The sequence below is a fragment of the Vigna angularis genome, chromosome 7 (genome assembly GCF_016808095.1).
Source record: "Vigna angularis cultivar LongXiaoDou No.4 chromosome 7, ASM1680809v1, whole genome shotgun sequence".
In the NCBI taxonomy this organism is placed as follows: Eukaryota; Viridiplantae; Streptophyta; class Magnoliopsida; order Fabales; family Fabaceae; genus Vigna; species Vigna angularis.
Window position 1 is genome coordinate 31,409,322 of NC_068976.1, and position 24,378 is coordinate 31,433,699.

A 24,378-nucleotide genomic window follows, 5' to 3' on the forward strand; every position below is an offset into this window, starting at 1 on the left:
GAATACATATTATATATTAACTTAATTAACAATATAATTTGAATTTTATATATAATGGACATTTTGGATATTGATATGAAAATTTCAAATTTGAAAAGTAATAGTTTTATTTAAGAACTAAAATAATAATTTATTATACGTTAAATGATAGAATAGAAATATATTGTTATTATTACAATAAATTAGATTAAAAACAAATCAAATAGGTAAAATAATAAAATAATGTTTTAGAGAGACAATTAGTATAACCAATTTGTATTTTATATATATATATATATATATACTATTTTTAAAATAATATTACTTTAATAAATAAAAATAAAATAGCATAAAAAATTATACTTTAAATATAAGTTATTCTTTAATAATTTATTAAGTGACTAATAAATTAGAAATTATAGAAGAATAAAATTAAGAATAAATAGATAGTATAGACAAATTAATTTTAAAATAAAATAAATAAATAAAAAGGTAAAATAAATTTTATGCACATGTAATAAAAAAATAAAAATAAAAAAAATATAAAAATATGATAGTAAGATAAATATAAATAAAAAAATTAAAAATGTAAAATGAATAAAAAACTAACTTTGAAAACATTTATCAGGAAAATAAAATGAATAATAAGATAAATTTGCTAACATCTTCTTTTCTTATATTATGATAGATATGATTTTCCTTTTTTAAACAAATTTTATTTTCTTTTTAAATTTGTAAACTTTACAAATAGTTATTTTTAGTTTAACCAAACTGGCCAATACTTAAGTCTATAACTTGTAATTTTTCAAATAACTTCATTTACTAAATTTAAGTTTTCATCTTAAAAATAAAAAACTTACAATAACCTAAATTGAAAAAAAGAAACAGATAAAAAAAATACAACTCTTATGAAGATGCATAAAACAATATTTGGTAATAACTATCTATTTATCGATTTCATAACTAATACTCAAGACTGCTGCTTAAAATTCTTATTCTCAACAAGTTATTGTTTACACACAAAAAAACGTAAAGAAAATTAAAAATAATATGTAGAAGAAGAAAAACAGATTGAAGTTAACGTCTAACAATTAAAATAAATTATTTTAAAGCATAGAAACTAAAAGGTTAAAGTTTGTACTATAGAAAGTAAATAGTAATTAACCAAAATAAAATAACCTTTACATGTACTCGATTTAGTTACACAAATAAAATAACCAGATATAGTTTCCTACTTACGATTCTTAATATAACACTTAGCTTAAAAACTTAAACATGAAATTTCCTTTTTCTGGTCCCTAACCAAATATTATAAATATGTGATTTATAGAGCTCTACCCTTGAAATAAGTTTGCAACTTTTGCCCAGAGGCATTCAAGAAAGACAAGCATATGAAGATAAGATGTCAATCTTAATAATAAGCATGAAGGAGACTATACCATACCACAACCAAAAAGGTATAATCCAACAAAACCTATAACTATAACTTACAATACTACATTGCATTATCATCTAATATGATACACTAGCACTACAAACTAGAATTTGGATTCTCTACTAGATTTTCTATGTTGTTCATCTGCTGTATCTTCAAAATACACTCATGATACAGATTTTGATGTTTTAAAATACATTAAAAAGATTTATAAAGTACCAACATCAATGTATTGTATGTATTTTGAAGACACCGCGGAGGATAACACCAAAAAACTAAGTAGAGAATCTGAACTCCTACAAACTACTAAAGCCAGATTGATGGAATAAAGCTTGTATCAGATACAAAATTAACACTTCCAGAAAAAACATAAAATCTAACATCAGATTCCAAAAAAATACAAAAGAGAGGAAGTGTTTGACACATACAGGGTTAGCAGTTGATTGGAAGACCTTCAAAAACAATGAGAAAATCCTCAAAAACACTATGCAAGAGCAGACTTTATTATTCAGTGTTTATTCTTAGTCTTTGTGGACTTGAACTTCTTGGACTTGCTGGAAATGACTCCTTCATCATCAGATTCATCACCAATATCACCATTTTTCTTACCACGCTTTTTCTCAGCTCTTCCACATACTACAAATTTCCTTTCATCCTTCTCCTCAACAAGCTCTGACTTCTCTTTGGGCTTCCAAATGAACAAAGATCTGAAAAGTTATGCCAAATAAGTCCAAGAACCCAGTAAACATTATGATAGCACACATAGGTACAATTGCCTTTTACATCCATCATTGAAGAAGTCATGTTCTGAATCTAACAAATTAATTGGGTTTGTCAAAACAAAAAATAGATAGTAAAACCATTGGAAAGTTTTCAAAATTATGCTCATATATCTAGCCTTGGTTGAGTCCGAACTATGTCAGAGTTTAATACAATGCATATGCATCATCTTTAATGACCATACACTATGGAGGAAAACAAACAATGGTTCTAAACTTCTAATAGAGCTAGTTAAAGAAAACTTGTAAATTTCAATTTCTACTTTTAAAAATCATAACAGAATGCTAAAAGGTTTGAATTTCATCCACAGATGAGTAAAATCCCATCTACCAAACAAATTCACCTTAGTTAAAAGAATTCATCACTAGCATTATACAATATTTTAGCATTAAAAAGATAAGCCAAACCTGGAACTCCCAGTTGCCAGGATATCTTCACGTGGATGAAGCTTATTCACTGGACTGATCGTTGTGATATTTGGGTCAATCACTTCAGCTACCAATTTCCCTGTACTTGTATCTATAAAATCAATGGGATGGAGGGCAGCTCCGTTATAATTTTCACTTATATATCGACCAATAACAGCAAGGGACTCTGATGGATCCTGCAATTACATAAATCATAACTTTTCTGTAAGGCAGAGAACAGAAAAGAAACATAACACCATAAACAACTGGAAGAATAAAATAAAATCACCTTTGGGTCCCATTCAGCTTTAAAGGGTGTCAAATGCCGATTGAAATCATGGCTATGTACAATTTCTCGGCTAGGAGAATCCATATTACCAAAGATAGAATCCCATATATGAAGACGGTTGTCTTGTGATGTAGTGAGAATTTTGGTTCCAGAAAATGGGGAGAAATATGCAGAGTTAACTACACGATTATGCTTGAGGTTGTAAAGGGATGATCCCGCTTCTATATAACGCAGGTCCCATATACGAGCCTAAAAATAGAAACCATTCATATTTCAGCAGTTAGCACAGCCAGCAAGCAATGTAAGTTCAGATATCAATTGAACAAATTCAATATTTGAATAAAACTGAAACTCACAAAATGATCATTTCCACAAGTCAAAAGGATGTCTGGTTGAATTGGATTGCAATGGATACCAACAACTTTTGTTCCTTTTTTGTGGATCAAAATTGCATCACCATTCCTATGGTTGGAGCGCATGTCAACCCTATGAATGCCACGGGATGTTATGCAAACTCAGTTAATTAGTTTCAGAAATGATAAAGCATAGCTATGAATCAGAGGGCTAGAATTTTCATCCCTGACCAAGAAAACCTAATTTAAAAAGTTCTCTTGTTATTGTCTCCCATGAAATTTTGAAACCATTTAAAATGAACAGCCATGCAAATCTCATGTTCTCCAATACCTTCAACTTCTTAATGTACATTAAATAATAGGATATTGAAGTGGTGCACTCTTAAACACGCTCCTATCATATGCCGTGCGGCAATTACAATGCACTTTAAATACTAACCTTCACAAATGGCCATACAATGAAAAGAAAATCAGAAATACAGGTTCAAAATTATAGTTAGCCAAACACACTTAGATAGTAAAAGCATGATACTGTACAAATTGAGCTTTTAGGTAATAATTTCTCCTCTCAGAGAAAATCACAAAATTCAAGCATAAAAACTAAATAATTTCACAGGGAGGGGACCGAAAGAAGCTACTTACATGTAAAGAAAACCAAAGCTATCAGCAACAAGAACAAGACCTTTCTCAGAGTTAATATCCATGCCATAGATCATTTTCCAAGTGTTTGGACCCTAATAAAAAAATATGCATATAAAGCATATACAAGTAAATTTACTGCCAAAAGCAAAGACAAACTTTTAGAGTATAAGCTAAAGCCAAAATATAATGCTGCTACAGATCTTTCCAATTAAAACTTAAAAGCCAAAAGTTTAACCACTGCCCAGCATCCCCATCCAAAAAATCAAAGGAACACTGCAATCATGAATGAACACATTTACAATCTTACACCAGCACAAATGGAGGGCATGGCAGAAGAGAATATCATAATGGGTAAAGTGTACAAATATGGAGAAGTTACAATTCACAAATAGTGCTCCAGAAGAAGCAAAATGGGCATATCCAAGTACTTATACAGTTAAAGAGAAAGGTTATGAAATACGAGCAAAACCTAAGAAAATTTTTACCAGCCATCCACCAGGGTTCAGGTTCATTGGAGACGATGATAGTCCTGTCTCCAAGTCAGTACAACTAATGGTTCCATCTGAGGATGCAGAATAGACCATACAATCATTTGTAGGATTAAACCTACAAAATTTTGTATTTAGAACCTAATTTTATACTTCAGGATAAGACTAAGACAATAAAATAAATCAAAAGATTAAGGAAGGTAAAAAACAATTACAAGAAGACAATGATCTCATGAAAACAACCTTACCTCATATTGTTCAGTAAACAAGAATGTATGTTCCCATAGACCACCTTCTCATATACCTTTCCAAAATCCCATACTCCAAGTTGCCCTTTCTTTTAACATCAAAGCAGGATGACATATCAGTGGCTAAAAAAAAGCTAGTAGGCAAGGCAACCAAAATATTAATATCAACTGATGTAATTTACTGTAACAACCTTATCTCCGGATAACAGAATGTTATTCTTTGTCGGGTGGAACTCCAAGCATGTTACCCGTCTACTGTGATATCTGATGACAGCACAATTCACTTGGTCTGGGATCACATATTTGGGCTTGATCTAACATACAAAAGAAAAAAGAAAAAATCATCATAATCAGAACCCAAAAATACTAGAATGTGTGAGAAATAACTTTCATCGTTGAAGCATAAACGTTATGGAGTCATAGATTGCTTTAGTGCCAATCTCCATTGAATATTATCAACTGTCGCAACTTGAAGCACATAGTTTACTACATAATTTGCAATAAAGTTATCTGGCTAAAACCAAAATAATATACTATACTCTTTCTTGAAGATAAAAACTAGGCCAATGTGAGAATGTTAAGGATCAACACAATTAAAAGTCCCTACAAAGTGTCAAAAACAACTACAAGAATAACAGATAAACTCGACAGATCAAGGTCACTCACTATAGCTTAACTTGAAAATCGTTATTACAAGTTGACAACAGCGACTAATAATTCAATAGGCCAAAGTTCCCGACTCATATATGATGGTTATTATCTTCACAAGTCAATATGGTATTGCCTGATCATAGTAATAAATTAACACCAAAATGAACAGCATACACAACCAAATCAAATTATCAGCATTGAGCAAACTAAAGAAGAAAAAGTTAGACATACTGCAGGAATGGATGGCCTTAGCTGGCGTTCAAATACGTATTCCAAAGGTTTACACGTTTTCTTACGGGGTGCTGGGACAACTCCATGCTCAGTTGAGACACGATGTGGGCAAGTCAAAGTGGTGTGTCCTTCAATTTAAAAAAGCAAAAGAGTTTAAATTTATGCATGCTCATTCCACAATGTCAACAGATAAAAAATCATGATCATTAGAAATCATGTGATGACGAAGACTTTTTAACATAATTATTGTAGTATAAAAACCCTTTTAAACTGAGATTGCATACACTATTTACTCTAAATTCAATGACTTAACAAGGTACAATGATGCCAGAGAACACAAGAGTTAAGCAAATGTCACAAAGATAACCCTCTTAATAGATAAATGAAGAGTGAGACCAACACTCACCAGGCTTTTTACACAGAAAGCAAGGCTTCATGGGGCAATCAATATACGTAGCACCCTTGAACCCCGCTTCATGACCATGCTTCTTACAGACCTACAAGACCACACAAGTTCCATTACGGTAAAAGCGTTCCAACACTGAGAAGAAAAAACATAACTTTATGACAAACAAAACAAAAAAAGTTACCTTGCAGACTTTTTTGAGACTAATAATGATGGGGGCTTTCCCTTTTCTGTTTGCGTCCGAACCCACTTCCAGATTCTCAGTCTTCTCACTTGTAGTCGTAACCCCATCATCATCATTATCATCTTCTTCTTCTTCTTCTTCTTCTTCTTCCTCTTCCTCGGAAGAACTCTGTTCTGATTCAGAGTCCCTCTCAATGAGAACCTTGGGAAACGCGGTTCTTCGAGTAACGGGTGCCATTGGAGAAGGAAAAACCTTAGCGGTGACTGTGGATGGAAGCGGGAAATAGAAAGGCGCAGCGGAGGATGCTGAGAGTCTGACACCAAAATGGACAAACCAGTTATTTTATTGGCTTTGAATGACACACGTCGCGCACAGGCTCGGTTACAAAAAAAAAACGTCTTTCCTCCGTGTGCCTGTACTAGTCATGTGTTTCTACTTTTTCTTTTTATTGTAATAAAAAATATGTATTTAAAAATTAATTACTAAAATAAGTATATTTATATATATAATATATTTATTAATTTTAAATATTTATGTTTTTTTTACTATAATAACTAATAAAATTATTTATGTTTACAAAAATCAAAGTGGTAAAAGAGCACATACACAAGAAAACATATATAAAACACAATTTTCATTAATCGTTATGTTTGTAATGGTATAATAGAACTTACATGAAATACAACTTTCATTAATTAACATGTTTATAATGGTATAAAAGGTAGAAAAATTTATTTTATCATAATTATTAAAATAAAATATATAATTAGATTTAAAAATAATAAAAAATAAATAATAAAATAAATATTTCATAATTTTATAATAGATTGTTTTTTATTATAGATAATTAATTTAATAAAAAAAATAGTTACAAAAATTAAATTTTAAAATAATAAAATGAAATATATTTATACGAGTAAAATAGGTAATGAATTATATCAATAAAATTATAATTGCAAAACACTTATAAAACAAATTTATTGATTGTTATAGATAACTGTTTATGTTGCATATGTTAAATTTGTTTTTTACATTATTAAAACTTTATTTCATTTTATATAAAAAAAAGAATATTGTATTATTTTATACAGAGAAGTCGTTTTCATTATTTACTCCTAAAAAAATTGTAATAGGATTTTTTAGCTAAATTTAGTAAGTAAAATCATATATGTTTATTGATTTCAATTAAAGTTGAGATTAAAAAATTGGATTTATTACTTTTGTATAATATTAAAAATATAATTACTTTCTTCAAGTTGGTATATGTAGATTACATATGTTTAATATATATGTCAAGAATTTTAATAAAAATGTCAATTAACTCTGAAAAGGTTGAGACATAAATGCATAATAAATGCATAATGTAGGTAAATGTTCCCATTAGTCATTATTTAGATCAAAAGGACAACTAACGTTTATATGTTTTTTTTTTCATGAATGACTAATAGCAATATGAAGATTTATTTAATTATCACAAAGGACATGTATAAGTTGAGGATGTGAGTGGCTAAGGCATGATGAAAGCTCTATCAACCATTTTAGCTCACATTTAGTGATTATTAGTGAAGTGTATTGAACTTTTCTGCAAATAAGTGAGATACCATATGTTGAGGATTTGATATATCCTAAAAGTATATATCTCCCAGTCAAAGGTTGTCATGCTATACAATAACTAGCCTAATAGAAGTAACATCAACCATATAATTTTAAGTCACTTTCTTTATCCAAAAGAATTTCTCACTCAAGTTGCTTTTGATGTATCAAACAACTCGCAATGCAATCTCTTAATGTTTATGTGTTGGTTACTATATATAAATTGAGAAAAGTTGTTTTTCAAGTATCAAACAACTTGTAATGCAATCTCTCAATGCTTGTGTGTTGGTAATTACTATATAAATTGAGAAAGAGTATGTCCTATGAAAATTCTAATCTTGTAAAATAAATATATATAAGTCATCCAACAAACCTTCATGTGAAAATAAGTGTGCAATCAAGTTTTAAAGTAATGGATGACTTCATGGTTGTTCCACAAATAATATGGTCATCAACATAGACAAAAACTACAAAATGCAAATAGAAAATAATTGTAAAGAAATTGGATAAAGTCATACTTCTTAAATGTGATCAACAACTTGGCAAACCAACATTTAGATTGTTTCAATATGTAGTTTGCAAGAAAGTATTATGCATGTCGATTTGATGTAGTTTCCAATTTTTCGTAACTATTATAGTCAATCCTTTTCAAACAGTTGATAAATCAACTATCACAAGTAAAATCAAAAGATATTACAATTCTCTAAATGATATATTATAAAACATAAACTAAGTCAATTCCCTGTGAACACATTGAAATGTACTCTATCTTAAGAATTTTCCTGTTAAAAATTAAGATTAGCGGTTGATGGATTAAAAACTATAAGTCTAAATTGGAAAACTAGAATAAATATCAAGATCAAAATTCGTAATAATAATAATAATAATAATAATAATAATAATAATAATAATAATAATAATAATAATAATAATAATAATAATAATAATAATAATAATTTGGGGTAGGCTGAAGTTTGAGATGAATTTATTAGAGTGGAAAGTTAATGGCAAATCAATCTTAGCCAAAGGTCGAGTCATATTGATGGAATAGTAGGTCGAGTCAAGTTAACATAGGTCAAAAGTTCAGTCGATTTAGGATAAACCAAAGGTCAAGTCGATTTAACACAAATTGAAGGTGAAGTCAATTTGGCATAACTGAAAATCGAGTCAAGTTAACCATATATCCTATCGAGATGAGTCAAACGGGTCGAAGGTCAAGATGAGTCGATCATGACCAAAAGTCGAATCAAGTAATTTGGGTCGAAGGTCGTGCCGAATCAGCTCAAGTCGAAGGTCAAACTAAATCGGCACAGGCCGATGGTCGAAACGAATCTGTTTAGGCTAAAGGTTGAGCCAAAACAATCTCAGTCAAAGGTCAAGTCAACATAGCCTAAACCAAAGATTGATTTAAGTTTTGTCGCGTCTATGATCAAGCTAAGTATATTTAAGTGAAAATTTGAGCTAAATAAATTTAAAGTGAGAATCAAATCAAATCAATATAAAGTGAAAACTAAAATTAATTGACTTTAGTTGAAAGTCAAAACAAGTCAACTTAAAATAAAAATTGAACCTAATTGAAATCAAATCTATTAGAGTTAATCAAAATCATAAACCAAGATAAATATTCCCGAATAAAAAATTTGGCTAGAGGTTCAGAGTTGAGTTTGCCATAAATAAAAGAATAATGATACTTTAACAACATTTTTACACGAGCCATGTGTCAAAATTTAACTAGTCCACATGGAAATGAATTTACAAAATGGAAAATGATGTGAAAAGGAAAATGGGGCAGGGTTTCAAGTGGCGGGGTTTGATTTTCTCATTTCAAATTTCCAATTTGAGGCAACCTTAAAGAGAGAACCCGAACCCTAGAGAGAGTACCGCTTCCTCCCACCCACCCAACCTTAGAGAGAAGGACTTCCCTCCCACCCACCCATTGCCGCCGAAGTGCCACCGTTTATGTCTACCCATCGCTTCCTCCCACCTACCCACCCTTTTTCGTGCCTCTTCCCTCCCACCCACCCATTTTCGTGCCTGTTCCCAAAAGCGTCACCAGAGTGTCAGAGTGTCGCCGTTCACGAAAGCCCCACCCACCGATTTTTCTCCCTCCCATCCGCCGAGAGCGTTGGTGTTCATTAAAGCGTAGTCAGACTCTCATTGTTGGAGTTGGATGGACTATCGTCGTTGAAAGCATAATAATTTGTTCGACATCACCTTTAAGTTAAAAAAAATGATTAGAAATAAATTAGGCACTGCAAAATGAGTGTCATCTTCATAGTTGACCTGCCTGTGCAAAACCTTTGCCTGAAGTACCCACTTATTTTGCTTTTGCTACCATTTTTGTTTCTACACCATGGGTTTTACTAAATATGGTTCCTTGGCCATGGAATTCTATATAAATGGCATAATAACTTGTTTCACATCACTTTTAAGTTGAAAAAATGATTAGAAATAAATTAAGCACTCCAAAATGAGTGTCATCTTCATAGTTGACCTACCTGTGCAAAACTTTTGTCTCAAGTACCCACTTATTTTGTCTTAGATACCATTATTGTTTCTACACCATGGATTTTACTAAATATGGTCCTTGGCCATGGAATTCTATATAAATGGCATAATAATTTGTTCCACATCACTTTTAAGTTGAAAAAATGATTAGAAATAAATTAGGCACTCCAAAATGAGTGTCATCTTCATAATTGACCTGCCTGTGCAAAACCTTTGCCTGAAGTACCCACTTATTTTGCTTTTGCTACCATTTTTGTTTCTACACCATGGGTTTTACTAAATATGGTTCCTTGGCCATGGAACTCTATATAAATGGCATAATAACTTGTTCCACATCACTTTTAAGTTGAAAAAATGATTAGAAATAAATTAAGCACTCCAAAATGAGTGTCATCTTCATAGTTGACCTACTTGTGCAAAACTTTTGTCTCAAGTACCCACTTATTTTGCCTTAGATACCATTATTGTTTCTACACCATGGGTTTTACTAAAAATGGTCCTTGGCCATGGAATTCTATATAAATGGCATAATAATTTGTTCCACGTCACTTTTAAGTTGAAAAAATGATTAGAAATAAATTAGGCACTCCAAAATGAGTGTCATCTTCATAATTGACCTGCATGTGCAAAACCTTTGTATGAAGTACCCACTTATTTTGCTTATGCTACCATTTTTGTTTCTACATCATGGGTTTTACTAAATATGGTTCCTTGGCCATGGAATTCTATATAAATGGCATAATAACTTGTTCCACATCACTTTTAAGTTGAAAAAATGATTAGAAATAAATTAAGGACTCCAAAATGAGTGTCATCTTCATAGTTGACCTACCTGTGCAAAACTTTTGTCTCAAGTACCCACTTATTTTGCCTTAGATACCATTATTGTTTCTACACCATGGGTTTTACTAAATATGGTCCTTGGCCATGGAATTCTATATAAATGGCATAATAATTTGTTCCACATCACTTTTAAGTTGAAAAAATGATTAGAAATAAATTAGGCACTCCAAAATGAGTGTCATCTTCATAATTGACTTGCATGTGCAAAACCTTTGTCTAAAGTACCCACTTACTTTGCCTTTGCTACCATTGTTTTTTTTGCACCATGAGTATTACTAAATATGGTTCCTTGGCCATGAAATTCTATATAAATGGCATAATAATTATTTCCACATTACTTTTAAGTTCAAAAAATGATTAGAAATAAATTAGGCACTTCAAAACGAGTGTCATCTTCATAGTTGACATGCATGTGTAAAACCTTTGCCTAAAGTACCCACTTACTTTGCCTTTGTTGTGACACCCGGGCACTGACGAGGGCGGAGAGTGATCGCTAGTGCAAGAGGCACGAAGTGCAAGGGGCACAAACAAAGAGCGGCTCCAGGCAGGCTTCCAGTGGAACGGACACATGGATGAATCGAACATACACCGGAATGAGAGGGATCTAGAGACTGTATAGGTATGAGACTATTAGTTGAAGGATAACTTAAAGGGATTTTGAAGTACCCACTTATTTTACCTTTGCTACCATTGTTGTTTCTACACCATGGTTTTTACTAAATATGGTTCCTTGGCCATGGAATTCTATATAAATGGCATAATTATTTGTTGCACATCACTTTTAAGTTGAAAAAATGATTAGAAATAAATTAGGCACTCCAAAATGAGTGTCATCTTCATAGTTGACCTACATGTGAAAAATCTTTGCCATAAGTACCCATTTACTTTGCCTTTGCTACCATTGTTGTTTCTGCACCATGAGTTTTTACTAAATATGGTTCATTGGCCATGGAATTCTATATAAATGGCATAATTATTTGTTCCACATCACTTTTAAGTTGAAAAAATGATTAGAAATACATTAGGCACTCCAAAATGAGTGTCATCTTCATAGTTCACCTGCATGTGGAAAACCTTTGCTTGAAGTACCCACTTACTTTGCCTTTGCTACCATTGTTGTTTTTGCACCATGAGTTTTACTAAATATGGGTTTTTGGCCATGGAATTCTATATAAATGGCATAATTATTTGTTCCACATCACTTTTAAGTTGAAAAAATGATTAGAAATAAATTAGGCACTCCAAAATGAGTGTCATCTTCATAGTTGACCTGCATGTGCAAAACCTTTGTCTGAAGTACCTACTTACTTTGCCTTTGCTACCATTGTTGTTTTTGCACCATGAGTTTTACTAAATATGGTTGTTTGGCCATTGAATTCTATATAAATGGCATAATAATTTGTTCCACAGATTCGAACGCCGAACGACGTTCACCCAGTGAACGACGTTGGTGAACGGACAATACTTTCGTGAATGGCGACACTCTGACGACGCTTTTGGGAATACGCACGAAAAAGGGTGGGTGGGTGGGAGAAAGCGGTGGATGGATGTAAACAGCGACACTCCAACGGCAATGGATGGGTGGGAGGGAAGTCCTTCTCTCTAAGGTTGGGTGGGAGGGAGGAAGCGACACTCTCTCTAGGGTTCGGGTTCTCTCTCTAAGGGTGCTTGGGATTGGAAATTTGAAATGAGAAAATCAAATCCCGCCACTTGAAACCCTGCCCCATTTTCTTTTCCACGTCATTTTCCAATTGTTAAATTTATTTTCATGTGGACCAGTTAAATTTTGACATATGACCCGTGTCAAATTGTTGTCAACTATGTTGTTAAAATATTATTATCCTAAATAAAAATTAAAATCTTTGTTCGAGTAATCACATCAGGGCTTGATGGCTTGTTTGCTAGTGCACTCATCCAAAACCACTGCGCTATTTTGAAAGACAGTTGCATTGTGGCCTATAATCAATCATAATGCTATATATAGATTATGCAGACGTGTTGTTTATTACATTGCAATAAATATAAAACTTAATTATATGAAGAAATTGTATAATTAATAACTAAAAAAGTATGTGCTTGAGTATTAAAAGATTATAAAGTAGTTACTTTTGAATAAGTCTAATGCTTGTTCTTGATTCTTTTGTGAAGATTCCATTTTTAATTAATAATATTAATGTACTATGTTTATAATATGTGTATGCTTTTATATAATAAAACAAACGAAAGTATACAAAAGTATCCGTTTATATTTATGAATACGGGTAGATAATTTCTAATTACAACAACTAATAATTTTCGTAATAATTTAAAATAATATAATATTAAGAAAAAAGTGAATGTGTTATAGATAAGCATAATTTACTCCGCACTAGTTTTTTTTATTTGTGTTGGACTTCTTATGCAATGAAACATAATAACCAGCGTTTACAATGCACAAATATACTCGATAACAATATAATTTTTAATTTTCACGTATTATTGTATTATTTTTGCTTTTTTATTTATTTCGTTTGTATTTTATAATAATATATGGTTTGATTTTGCTACAAAACAGTATATAAACAAAGAGGAATGAATCTTCTCTTGAACAAAGTGGAATGAATCTTCTCTTATATTGTCTCTAAGAGTGTATTTATTGAGTGCTTCTCCCTGCACCTTACTAAGTTCACCGTGCACCTCCTATTTCTTTTGTAATTCCAATTGTACATATGTCAGTGTCTAGTGAAAATATTTTTGTTTTATTAAAACGCTGACCCATCCACTAATCTGCTGCATCTCACGTTTGAAACCATACACCCCTTTTCTAAAACACTCTTCTTTTTTCTCCTCTCTGGCACTCCTGCCCTCCTCCCTCCTTTTTCACCATTCTTTTTAACGTGGTGAGTGGTCTTCCTTTCCCCTCCTCCCTGGTTTGTTCATTGTTTCGTGTTGGTGTCGTGGTGGGTTGTAGCAAGTTTGTTCACTGTTTCGTGTTGGTGTATTGATGGTTGTAGCAGGGTATCTTCTTCTCACACATTTCACCTACATCAAGCTTTTTCTAGCGTCCAGGTTAGTTATTTTGATTTCCTTTACAACTATAGTATATGATGCATGATGGATGGGTGTGGGAAAAAAATGCTTTGTTGTATGATAGAATATATGTTTGTGCTTGACATGATGGACGTCTATAATATTATAGACGTTCGTCCCCTACACGGACTGACGTTTAAGGGGCTGACATGGGGAGTTGAAACGTGCAGTTGTTTAGCCTAGTAGACGTTCGCCCCCTCCCACGGACGTCTATAATATTATAGACGTTCGTGCCCTTCACGGACGGACGTCTAAAACCCCCCGCGAATATCAATTTTAAATCCCCAAAGACGTCATATTAGTGACAGGTCGGACGTCTATAATATTATAGACGTCCGGGCCCCACAGTACCGGACGTCTAACAGTATTAATATGGGAATCGCGAACCCGCGAGCAGTACGCTCACTGTTCATCGTCTTCCCCGCGAACCTGTCTGCGCCATTGATTTTCCAGGTGCGTTTTCTCTCTTTTGGACCGTTTAAATTGACTTTCAATCCGATTACATTGCTCTGTGATGAAATATCTTTGATTAGAACCGATTAAAAATCGTTTTCGGTTCGTTTTTGTGCAGTCTCTTGCGTGTTCTTGAGCTGCTTCTTTGACTGTTTTTGGGCTACGTTTTAGGTCGTGCCCTCCTTGATTTCCCTCCCTTTCATTTCCAATCTACTTTTCAGGTTAGCTTGTTGGTTGATAAATTTTTGTATGCATATAATTGGGTTTTGTGTATGCATGTTTTTTACTCTAAAGTGTGCATGTGTTATTGACTTTTGAATATGCATGTGTTATTGGCTTTTGAATATGCATGTATTAGTTGTGTTATTATAAGTATCAAATCATTGAGTGACACTTAGTTTCCGTTTGAAATTTAACACAAACGATTAATCTTTTAATCGTTTGAGTTAAATTTTGAATTGTCCGATTGGACAGTTTGAGAAAATTAATTTTCATAATTTGCAATAACATGTCAATTGGAGTTTATGGATAAAATTGATAAAATTTCGGTTCAATTGGAGTTTATGGATAACATGTCCCACATCACTACTCTACAAGTATAATGTCTTTTTCCTTAGTATTTCTATGTTTATTCTTCAAATAATTGTTGATAACGCTTTGACGTAAATTCTTATCTTCAGTTCACACGTCCTCAGAAGCAGCCAATTCATGATACAGTCATACATGAAGATGATGAGATGGCTGAACTAGAGGATGATCCTCTATCAAAGCTAATGACAAAATTACCCAGATTGAAGAAAGCATCATTAAAACCATACTGGGATTTGAGAGTATTTGGTCTTCCCCCACATATGCCAGTTTATATCACATTCTTTGATGCATTGGAGGTGATTGGGGGAGACAAGATGTTGAATATTTCCATCATTCAGCTGTGGTGCATGTAAGATAGTCAATTTGGTCTTTCATATTACTTTTATTTACATTGTTATAGTTTCTAACAACTTAACTTTGTTGTTTTAGGTACATGGACACAATCGTTGTAGACCAAGGTCGGTTTTCCATGTACGGATTTGTTGAACCTCAGACCATTCAACCGTCTGGTAACACACTTCAAAACAGACAAGATTATTTGCAAACATGGATGGATGAGTCAAAAAGAGACGTATCCCTTGTGCCATACATTGAGGGGTAGGTGTTGTTATATGTGGTCAGTTCATTATTATAGTTTCCTTAATTAGTTGAATAACTATTTGTCCTTCGTGATAGGTCGCACTGGCAGCTGATGGTCATCATTCCCAAACAATGTAAAATTATATGGTTTTGTTCGTTGCACAGGAGGATGAAAAATGACTTGAGAACCATGCTTCAAGGGTAAGTGTTTCTCCAAAAATGAGTTTGAATTTGATGTTCACCTTCAACTTTTATGATAAATATAGTCATATTATTATACTTTGTGTTTTCAATCTGTACAGAGTTATTGGTAAATCTCGTGGTCAACTGGTTCAAATTTTGTATCCAAAGGTTGTAAGTCATTTATAGTTTCTAATTCATTTTCTATGTTATTGAATGATCTAAATTCTTAACTATTTAGTTTGTGATTTTAGTGTAACCAGCAGCTAGATTCATGGGAATGTGGCTTCTATGTGATGTGTTGGATTAAGACCATCATTCGAGTCGTCATTACAGATGACTGGAATGAGGTAATGATGTATACCTTCAATACATTACAAATCAAATTCATCTTCAACATATATTGAAAAAATAAATTAATTTAAAAAAAAACGCCCAGTAGACGTCCGTTAGTGCACTGTCGGACGTCTATAGACGTCTGGCAGTGCACAAACGGACGCCCAAACAATTCAGCCAGGTAGACGTCCGGGGAGGTAGGAGCCAGACGTCTATATGCACGTCCGAGGGCTCACATCGGACGTCTATATAGACGTCCAGCCTGACACAGCGGACGTTTATATAGACGTCCGTCCTGACACAACGGACGTTTATATAGACGTCCGTCCTGACACAACGGACGTTTATATAGACGTCCGGCCTGACACAACGGACGTCTATATAAACGTCCGGCCTGACACAACGGACGTCCGAGTAACATCACCCACATAGATGTTAGGCGAACGTCGAACGCCAAAAGGCCAAAAGAACGGACGTCTAAAGCCCTTTCTGCACTAGTGTATATAAATTAATAAAATTAGTGCGTTGGACTTTTGAGAGAAACAAATATAACATACAGGAGTAGATTCTTTTAATGACACCCTTGCTCTCGAAAGTGACAAATTTCCAGTCAGTAGAGAATTTTCTCTTTGGAAAATCTTTCGAGGGTTGATGTAACCCATATGTTATCACCATGCAAAGCCAATTGAAGAATAGGATTTTCCTCAGTACAGAGAAAAACACTCTCTCTTATTTGCAAGTCTGTCAAGTATACCTACACATATAAAGTCTGTCAAGTATACCTGCACTTTTTTTTTTGTTAATATGTTTTACATAATAATAGAATAATTTATCTATAACTATGTTTAGTATTTTACTAATTTATTAATTTTTATATTTTGTTTTCTTTTCACCTGTATTATATTAAATGTTTACTTTAGATATAAAATACTTATTAATATTATATTAAAATCAACTATGGTATATTTGATTTGGACTTCTATTTTTGTAACAATCCAGTTTTCTTTCTTAACTCATACATAGAAATATACTTAATATCATAAAGTCTTAGCAGCATTATCAATTATAAGTGAGTCGATTAACGTTACATTTCTTAAGCTAGAGAATATGGTTATTTCATAAGTGTTTCAAAAAAGTAGACTATGGTCTTAATACTGTTTTCCAAAACAATACACATGCATCTAAGCTATCTCCATTTTAATATTTAGTGTCCGATTTCCATTCTGGACTACTATCCTCATCAGCTTTAATATGAGCTCATTTATTAAAAATACGATAATTACACAAGAAAAAAAAACAAAAAGATACACAAAAATTTAAGAGTAAGTTAATTTTCACAAAAAAAAAATAAGCTCCAGTTTAAAGATAACATATCTTTCACAAAAGTTATTAAAATAAATATTTAAGATATAAGAAAAATAAAATCATTGACTAAAGTTCAAGCACAACTCTTGTTTCGTGAAGATTGATGTATTGAAGGAATTTGTGAAACTCTGCACTTAACTTGTCGTATTAACTTTCATTTCTTTCTTTTTTTTATAACTTTTTAACATATGTAGCTCATATTCATCAAGTACGGACAAAGTTAATTAACTTCACTAACTTATTGAGATGATCATCTTTCATATCATATCCTCTATCAAGTAAAGTCTTATTCAACATTTACTACCTAGTTATCTTCCTTTGTGTAAGTTAGTGTTGTAAATAATTCAAGTGTGAGTCAAATTCCCACATTAGGTAAAGAAGACAATTAAACATTAGATAAGATAAAAACATAAACTCATTGACTTGAGCCTTTGAGTTCAAAGTGATATCAAATTCCTTATATGTGGGATAAGAGTTAATGTCATACATTAGAAGTGGTGTTAAAACCCGAAGAAAATATTTCTAACATATAAATCACTTATAGGAGGAAATATTTCACATAGAGACCACTTGAAAGAACCGCTCCTAGTGGGGAGACTCCTAACACCTATGTTTGTCAATTTTTAAAGTGGTGCTCGATAGTGCTTACTTAACGCCCAACGGTAATGCATCAGAAACTAGTTTTAGTATAATTTAGGTGCTTTCATTATTGTAGAAAAGCCCTTTTGTACCGATTAAAACATGCTTTATACATTGGTTCTAGATCCAGTATATATACAGACAAAATAAAAAGTTTTCACTTTTTATACCGATTTTAGAATTGGTATAGAAAGTCCACTTGGGAAAGGGAAATTTTGTAATGAAAGTTACTTTTTATAATGGTTAAGTCGCTAACTGGTATAGAAAGTGTCACTTTTTATAGGTTAAGACTCCAATTAGTATAAAAAGTGGCACTTTTACATAAGAAATAATGTTTTTTTTTAAATAACAACTTTGTTTCTACTCATTACCACATATAAAACCTACATATCATTATCCAAGACAACCAAACAATCTAATATTATTTTCAATTTGTAATAATATAATACAATCTAATATTTACATGGAATACAACCCTTACCTAATATTTACATGGAATATAATCCTTACCTTATATTTACATGTAATATAATCCTTACCTTATATTTACATGGAATACAATCCTTACATAATACTTACATGAAATTTCATAAAATACCTAATATCATTTTTTATAAACACTCAAAAGAAACGAAGCTCATTACTCCTGAACTTCCTTTAAGACTCCTTGTTCCATTGGAGATACGCCATTGAAAACTTACACAATGAACAATTTGAGTCAACAATCTTTTAGGCTTTGTTCACTTGAATAGATTTAGGAGAGAGTGATTGAATGGATTTGAGAGGATTTGAAGGTAAATTTTTTGTTGTTTATTTAAGTGGATTTTGGAGGTAAGTGGGAGTGGATTTGTAAGTAAAGTTTGTGAGAATTAGTGTAGAATTTAATTGATGTGACAGATTAAAAAAAATTACTTCCAAATCCACTCTCACTTACCTCCAAAATTGACTCAAATAAATAACAAAAAATTTACCTTTAAATCCTCTCAAATCCATTCAATCACTCTCTCCCAAATCCATTCAAGTGAACAAGGGCTTAGTAATACATACTTAAGATGTGAGTTAAAGATTTTACATCTTACCAAATCTCATGAGTCAACAAAGTTTACGTGTATGATTTTATGTATATGCCTCATCACATTATATAGACACTCAAAGCTCCTTAGTTGACGTGAGCACATAGTGTAAAAAAGTTTTTTAAGTCTTTTATTTTGGACCTTTTAAGTTTGTTTTAGAACCAACTTAAATTCAACAAACTTAAATTTTAAATATGTTATTAAATAATAGACTTAAATTTTAACTATGTTGTGAATCAACAAACTTAAATTTTTCACTCAAAATTACAAATCCAATCATATATTACATTAGCACCTCAATCAACCACCAGAAGATTCATCTTTCTTATATAAGTTCTCATACACAATAAAGATGAAATTAGAATATAATAAAACAATAATTCCCTCAATTCAATTCATCTTCACAACCAAAGAAATACACCAAGAACCCATAAATTAATCCAATCACATTCTTTACATAACATAATACAAATTAGAAATAGGAGGAGAGAAATTGGAGCCATTAGTAATTGTAAGACCCATGAAAAATATTTAAATTTAATAAATAGTTGTTTTTTTATTTTTATAAAATAAAAGTATGGTAAAAAAAAATTAAAATTTATGATAGGTAATAATAATAATAATTTCAAATGAAGGAGTTTAAAAATTTGAGAATTTATTTTAAAAGTTAAAAAAAAAAAATGAATAGTGAATAGTAAATAGTAAATAGTAAATAGTGAATAGTGAATAGTTAAAAAAAAATATTAAAATAAATTGTGGAAGAAAACACTCCACGTAGAATGAATGATTCAGAGATAAGAATGGTGAATAAAAAATAATTTTTGAATAGTAAAAATGAATAGTAAAAGTGAATAGTAAAAATGAATAGTAAAAATGAATAGTAATTTTTTTTGGCTATAAATAGCCAAGGGGGGGAGGCTGAAAATTTGCACCAAAATTCTAGAGAAATTGTGAGAGAAGAGAGTTGGAGGAAATTATAATTGAAGAGGGGAAATTCTGGAAGTTTCCGGAGAACGGTTTGAGAAGAGGAACCTAGGTCTGGAATAGAGGTAAGGGGAGTTACATTTTGTTTGGTATTATTTTGAGTCTTGTATATGTTGCTTTTGGTTGATCTTAAATCTTGAGTGTGAAGCATTTTGTTTCTGTATGATTTTGAATTTTGGATGAGAACATGCTTATGTGTTTAGATCCAAATGTGATAGTTGTAAAATGAGATGTTGATTATGTTATGCCATATGTATGCTATTAATTGTTTATGGATGGATTAGAAGTTGTCTAACCGGCTCTACCAGATTCAACTTCTTGTTTCCCCATACTTTATATTGTTTTTCTTATTCGTTTTTATTTTTGGAAGGATTAGAAGTTGTCTAACCGGCTCTGCCAGATTCAACTTCTTATTTCCCCAAACCTGTTATTATTCTTATTATTTAATTACATTGTATTCCTGGAAGGATGAGAAGTTGTCTAACCGGCTCTGCCAGATTCAACTTCTTGTTTCCCCAAACTATTTATTGCTTTACTTATTTATTTTATCGCATTTTTGGAAGGATTAGAAGTTGTCTAACCGGCTCTGCCAGATTCAACTTCTTATTTCCCCAGACATGTATTGTTCTTGTTATTTAATTATATTGTATTTTTGGATGGATTAGAAGTTGTCTAACCGGCTCTGCCAGATTCAACTTCTTGTTTCCCCATGAATTTTATATTAAGATTATTTTTATGATTGTCAAATATTGTATTCTTCTATGACCATTTATAGTAATATTTTATTATTGTTAATTGTTTATAATTATCTTGTATGAATTCTATTATGAATGTTTATTGTGATGTTTGATATGAAATTATGCATTTGAAATATAGTATGGGTCTCGGGGAGAGACTCTATAATGGCATGGTATTAGTGTATATGTTGATGTTGAGGGTCCTGTTGTTGGTGGTGATCCTAAAACTCTAATAATTTTCCAATCTCAATTAGAGAAGGATGTGTTATGTGGTGAGAGTAGTAGGAGGTCCTAGTCTATGTTTATAGACATTAATGGATTAACCTTGTGGGTGATATGATATATTCTATTTGGCCAAAAATTTTGTTGTTGAAATCACCACAAGTGCATGACCACCCGAGACTTCCATCAACATTATATCCGGATAATAGAGTCTAGTATGATAATTGCATCTTACTAGAATTTATGGTGAATGTATTATGTGTAATAATAGTGTCATGCTTTTCTTTGAACTTTGCATGGTAGCTCACCCTTACTTGTTTGTTTGTGCCGGAAAAATCTTATTTTTGCGATGATCGTATAATGTTTATGTTATACGGGAGCAGATGAGGGAACGACGTCTGAACCAATTCAAGTGAAGGAGGAAGCAGCAGAAAAATGAAGAATATTTTAAGAAGAAGAAAAAAATAAAATAAAATTAAGAGTGTTTTATTTTTGTGTGAAAATATAATGTATTTCTAGTGTGAACTATGTTACTCCTAAATGGAGGGTTGTAATATTGTATGATGTTTTCTTTATTAATGAAATAAATTTGGGTGTGAGATGTTTTATATTTTGGGGTGTTACAGTAATCACTCCTAAGAAACCCTAAAAATTTCTAACCCTAAAAATCACTATAATACAAAGATTACAATCTAAAACCCTAAAAAGACGCGGTGAAAACGGTGACGCAAGCGGCAACAACGGTAATAACGCGGGAGGGGAGACAAGACGCGACGGCTATGATATGTGTGCCCTTGGACGCAGAGGTAAAGAGATATTGCACCAAGATGAAAGTGGAGGGCGTGAGCAGGTATGGAGGAGGCGCATGAGGGGAGATAATTGAGAAAGAAGTGTTGTGTTATGTGAAGAAAAAATAGGTTAAAGATGGATTTAGGTTTAAAATATAAAATTAAAGTCTTGTTTCATTTGAAAACACTTAAAATATTAATTTAAGTCTGGTAGAAAATTTAACCGATACAAAAATTGAGTTTGTTTATATTTTAACATATTTAAAACCAAAATTTAAGTCTGTCATGAAATTAACAGATTTAAAATATAGACTTTTATTTACAAAAGTTCCACCACACATTTATTAAGTCTATTATTTTGAAAATAGACTTAAATTGATAGACTTAAAATACTATTTTTGTAGTAGTGGCACTATAAGTTAAATTCATAGAATATCATCTGCAACTTCTTTCTAAGAGCGATATGTTGTCCCTACAACCACGAATAAACCCCAACCACTTTGTAAAAGTTAATGTAAATTGAAATTATGCCTTAATGGAACTTAGTAAAATTAAATTGCATAACCCAACAAATAAATTAATAAAAACCTACGCTTAGTGTACTTTTAATTACCAATGTATTAGGTTTATTATGTAATGAACACAAGAGAACCACAAGAGATTTCTGAGGAAGAATTACTAGAAACTGCCAATAACAACTACAAATTCAAATAATATTAGATATAATTAAGTTTTACCTAAATATAATTTAATTGATAAAAGACATACTTACTATTGCAAATAAGGTGTTAAGTACACTTCTTTTTTTCCTTTTCCAAATGCCTCTAATAGCTACTTTTGCACCTCTTCACCATTATTCCCAACATCTTGAATGACAATTGGGTCAATAAATTCATGTATGTGAACATTATTCCTCTCAGTGCACCTACGATGTAAATACCATAAACATTGAAAATGAATAATTTTAGAAATAATGTATTGAATATATTCAAACTTGATAATAATAATAAAAGTTTACTTACAACAACCAAAGTTGTATTACTAATATACATAACATACCATTGCCATGCAGAACTTCAAAAACATGTATCTGACATATAAAAAAAAGGGAGTCGAAGATCCTGTTTGTGACTTTAAGAGACATTTCTGGCTGTATAGGTTATAGGGAGATAGTTGTTGCCATTGCACCAAGTCGTTCTAGAATTGTTAGTTATGGTGACAATTCATTTACATATTCCTCACCTTGTACTCCAACCTACTATACATATTTAGAGAATTAAATAACTTTAGTATACACCTACAGAAACAAAAAGTGTAATTAAAATAACTAAAGACAAATATATCTTTTACAATTACTTTTGCTAATCTAACTGGCCAAAGGATAAAATGCCTAAGGGATTGCTCCACTATCTCGACCTCTTGAGTGGGCACAATGACTCGAGCAGTAGCATCACAAACGTATACAACCACCACCCTCATCATATCAGTTGTAATGGTTTCATGGTGTATGGTTGACCTCAATATATACATTTTACCTAAGATAACCAAATAATATATGTAAAATAAATCAAACAACATAATTTGCCAAACAAGTATATGCCAAACAATATAATTAGGCAAATTACCTAAAGCCACCAAGCACTCGAGGGGATCATCAATGAAGAGCTCGTACTGCATCATCATTGGGAGAAGCCTATTGAGAGGGAACAACACAACTCCTCGTTGTTCTTATACAAATAGGAGAAGGTTGTTGAGTGAGATTACTAGGCTGGGTTGGAAAAGAGGCTAACTCTGCTCACATGCCTTCTAATAATTGTACCCTTATATCAAAGTACTCCTTCTCAATCTCGTTCATCTTCTCCTTTTTTTTCTTCTTTGATAAACTTGATAACTTATTCACTAATATTTGCTTTACTATGATGAGCTAATGAAAGACCAAACAATTGTTAGATGCTTACAAATTTTTCAACACCACAAACATATCCAGGAAGTTTTGGACAACCAATGCCAATTGTCAATATGTCTTCACATCCCTAGGGAATGAAAGATCCTTCTTATGTGCTTTGCTTCATTAACTCATTCAACAACCTAAAAATTTGAAGTTAAAATTAAAAAATATGTTAATAAATATTGAAAAATAAATTGGTTTAGTTACACTGCAAGAAAAATTAATATTATTTATGGTCAAAATCTGTCGGTAATGCTTAAAATTCGTCGATAAATATCACAATCTGGTTCATCTTATTCTTCCTCCCTCCTTTCATTTCTTTTTTCATTTTTATATTTTTATGAGTTTTGTCATCAATAGATCACTCACAACCCCTA

General features: G+C 31.8%; 1 protein-coding gene and 1 long non-coding RNA gene across 2 annotated transcripts; one reads left to right on the plus strand and one right to left on the minus strand.

The window, feature by feature from the left end:
• Nucleotides 1-1,366: 1,366 nt before the first annotated feature.
• Nucleotides 1,367-6,433, minus strand: LOC108343861 (protein DAMAGED DNA-BINDING 2). Its single transcript, XM_017582274.2, has 11 exons — nucleotides 6,094-6,433; nucleotides 5,910-6,000; nucleotides 5,504-5,631; nucleotides 4,813-4,935; nucleotides 4,622-4,710; nucleotides 4,371-4,491; nucleotides 3,886-3,977; nucleotides 3,247-3,376; nucleotides 2,891-3,139; nucleotides 2,602-2,798; nucleotides 1,367-2,121 (listed from the first exon to the last, which is right to left on the minus strand). Exons 1-11 carry the CDS (start codon nucleotides 6,328-6,330, stop codon nucleotides 1,923-1,925), a joined length of 1,656 nt encoding a protein of 551 aa, XP_017437763.2. The 5' UTR covers nucleotides 6,331-6,433; the 3' UTR covers nucleotides 1,367-1,922.
• A 9,422-nt stretch (nucleotides 6,434-15,855) lies between these two features.
• LOC128197696 (uncharacterized) lies at nucleotides 15,856-16,221 on the plus strand. Its single transcript, XR_008250331.1, has 3 exons — nucleotides 15,856-15,930; nucleotides 16,032-16,080; nucleotides 16,164-16,221. It is a non-coding gene; the product is annotated as an uncharacterized LOC128197696 (long non-coding RNA).
• Nucleotides 16,222-24,378: the final 8,157 nt, after the last annotated feature.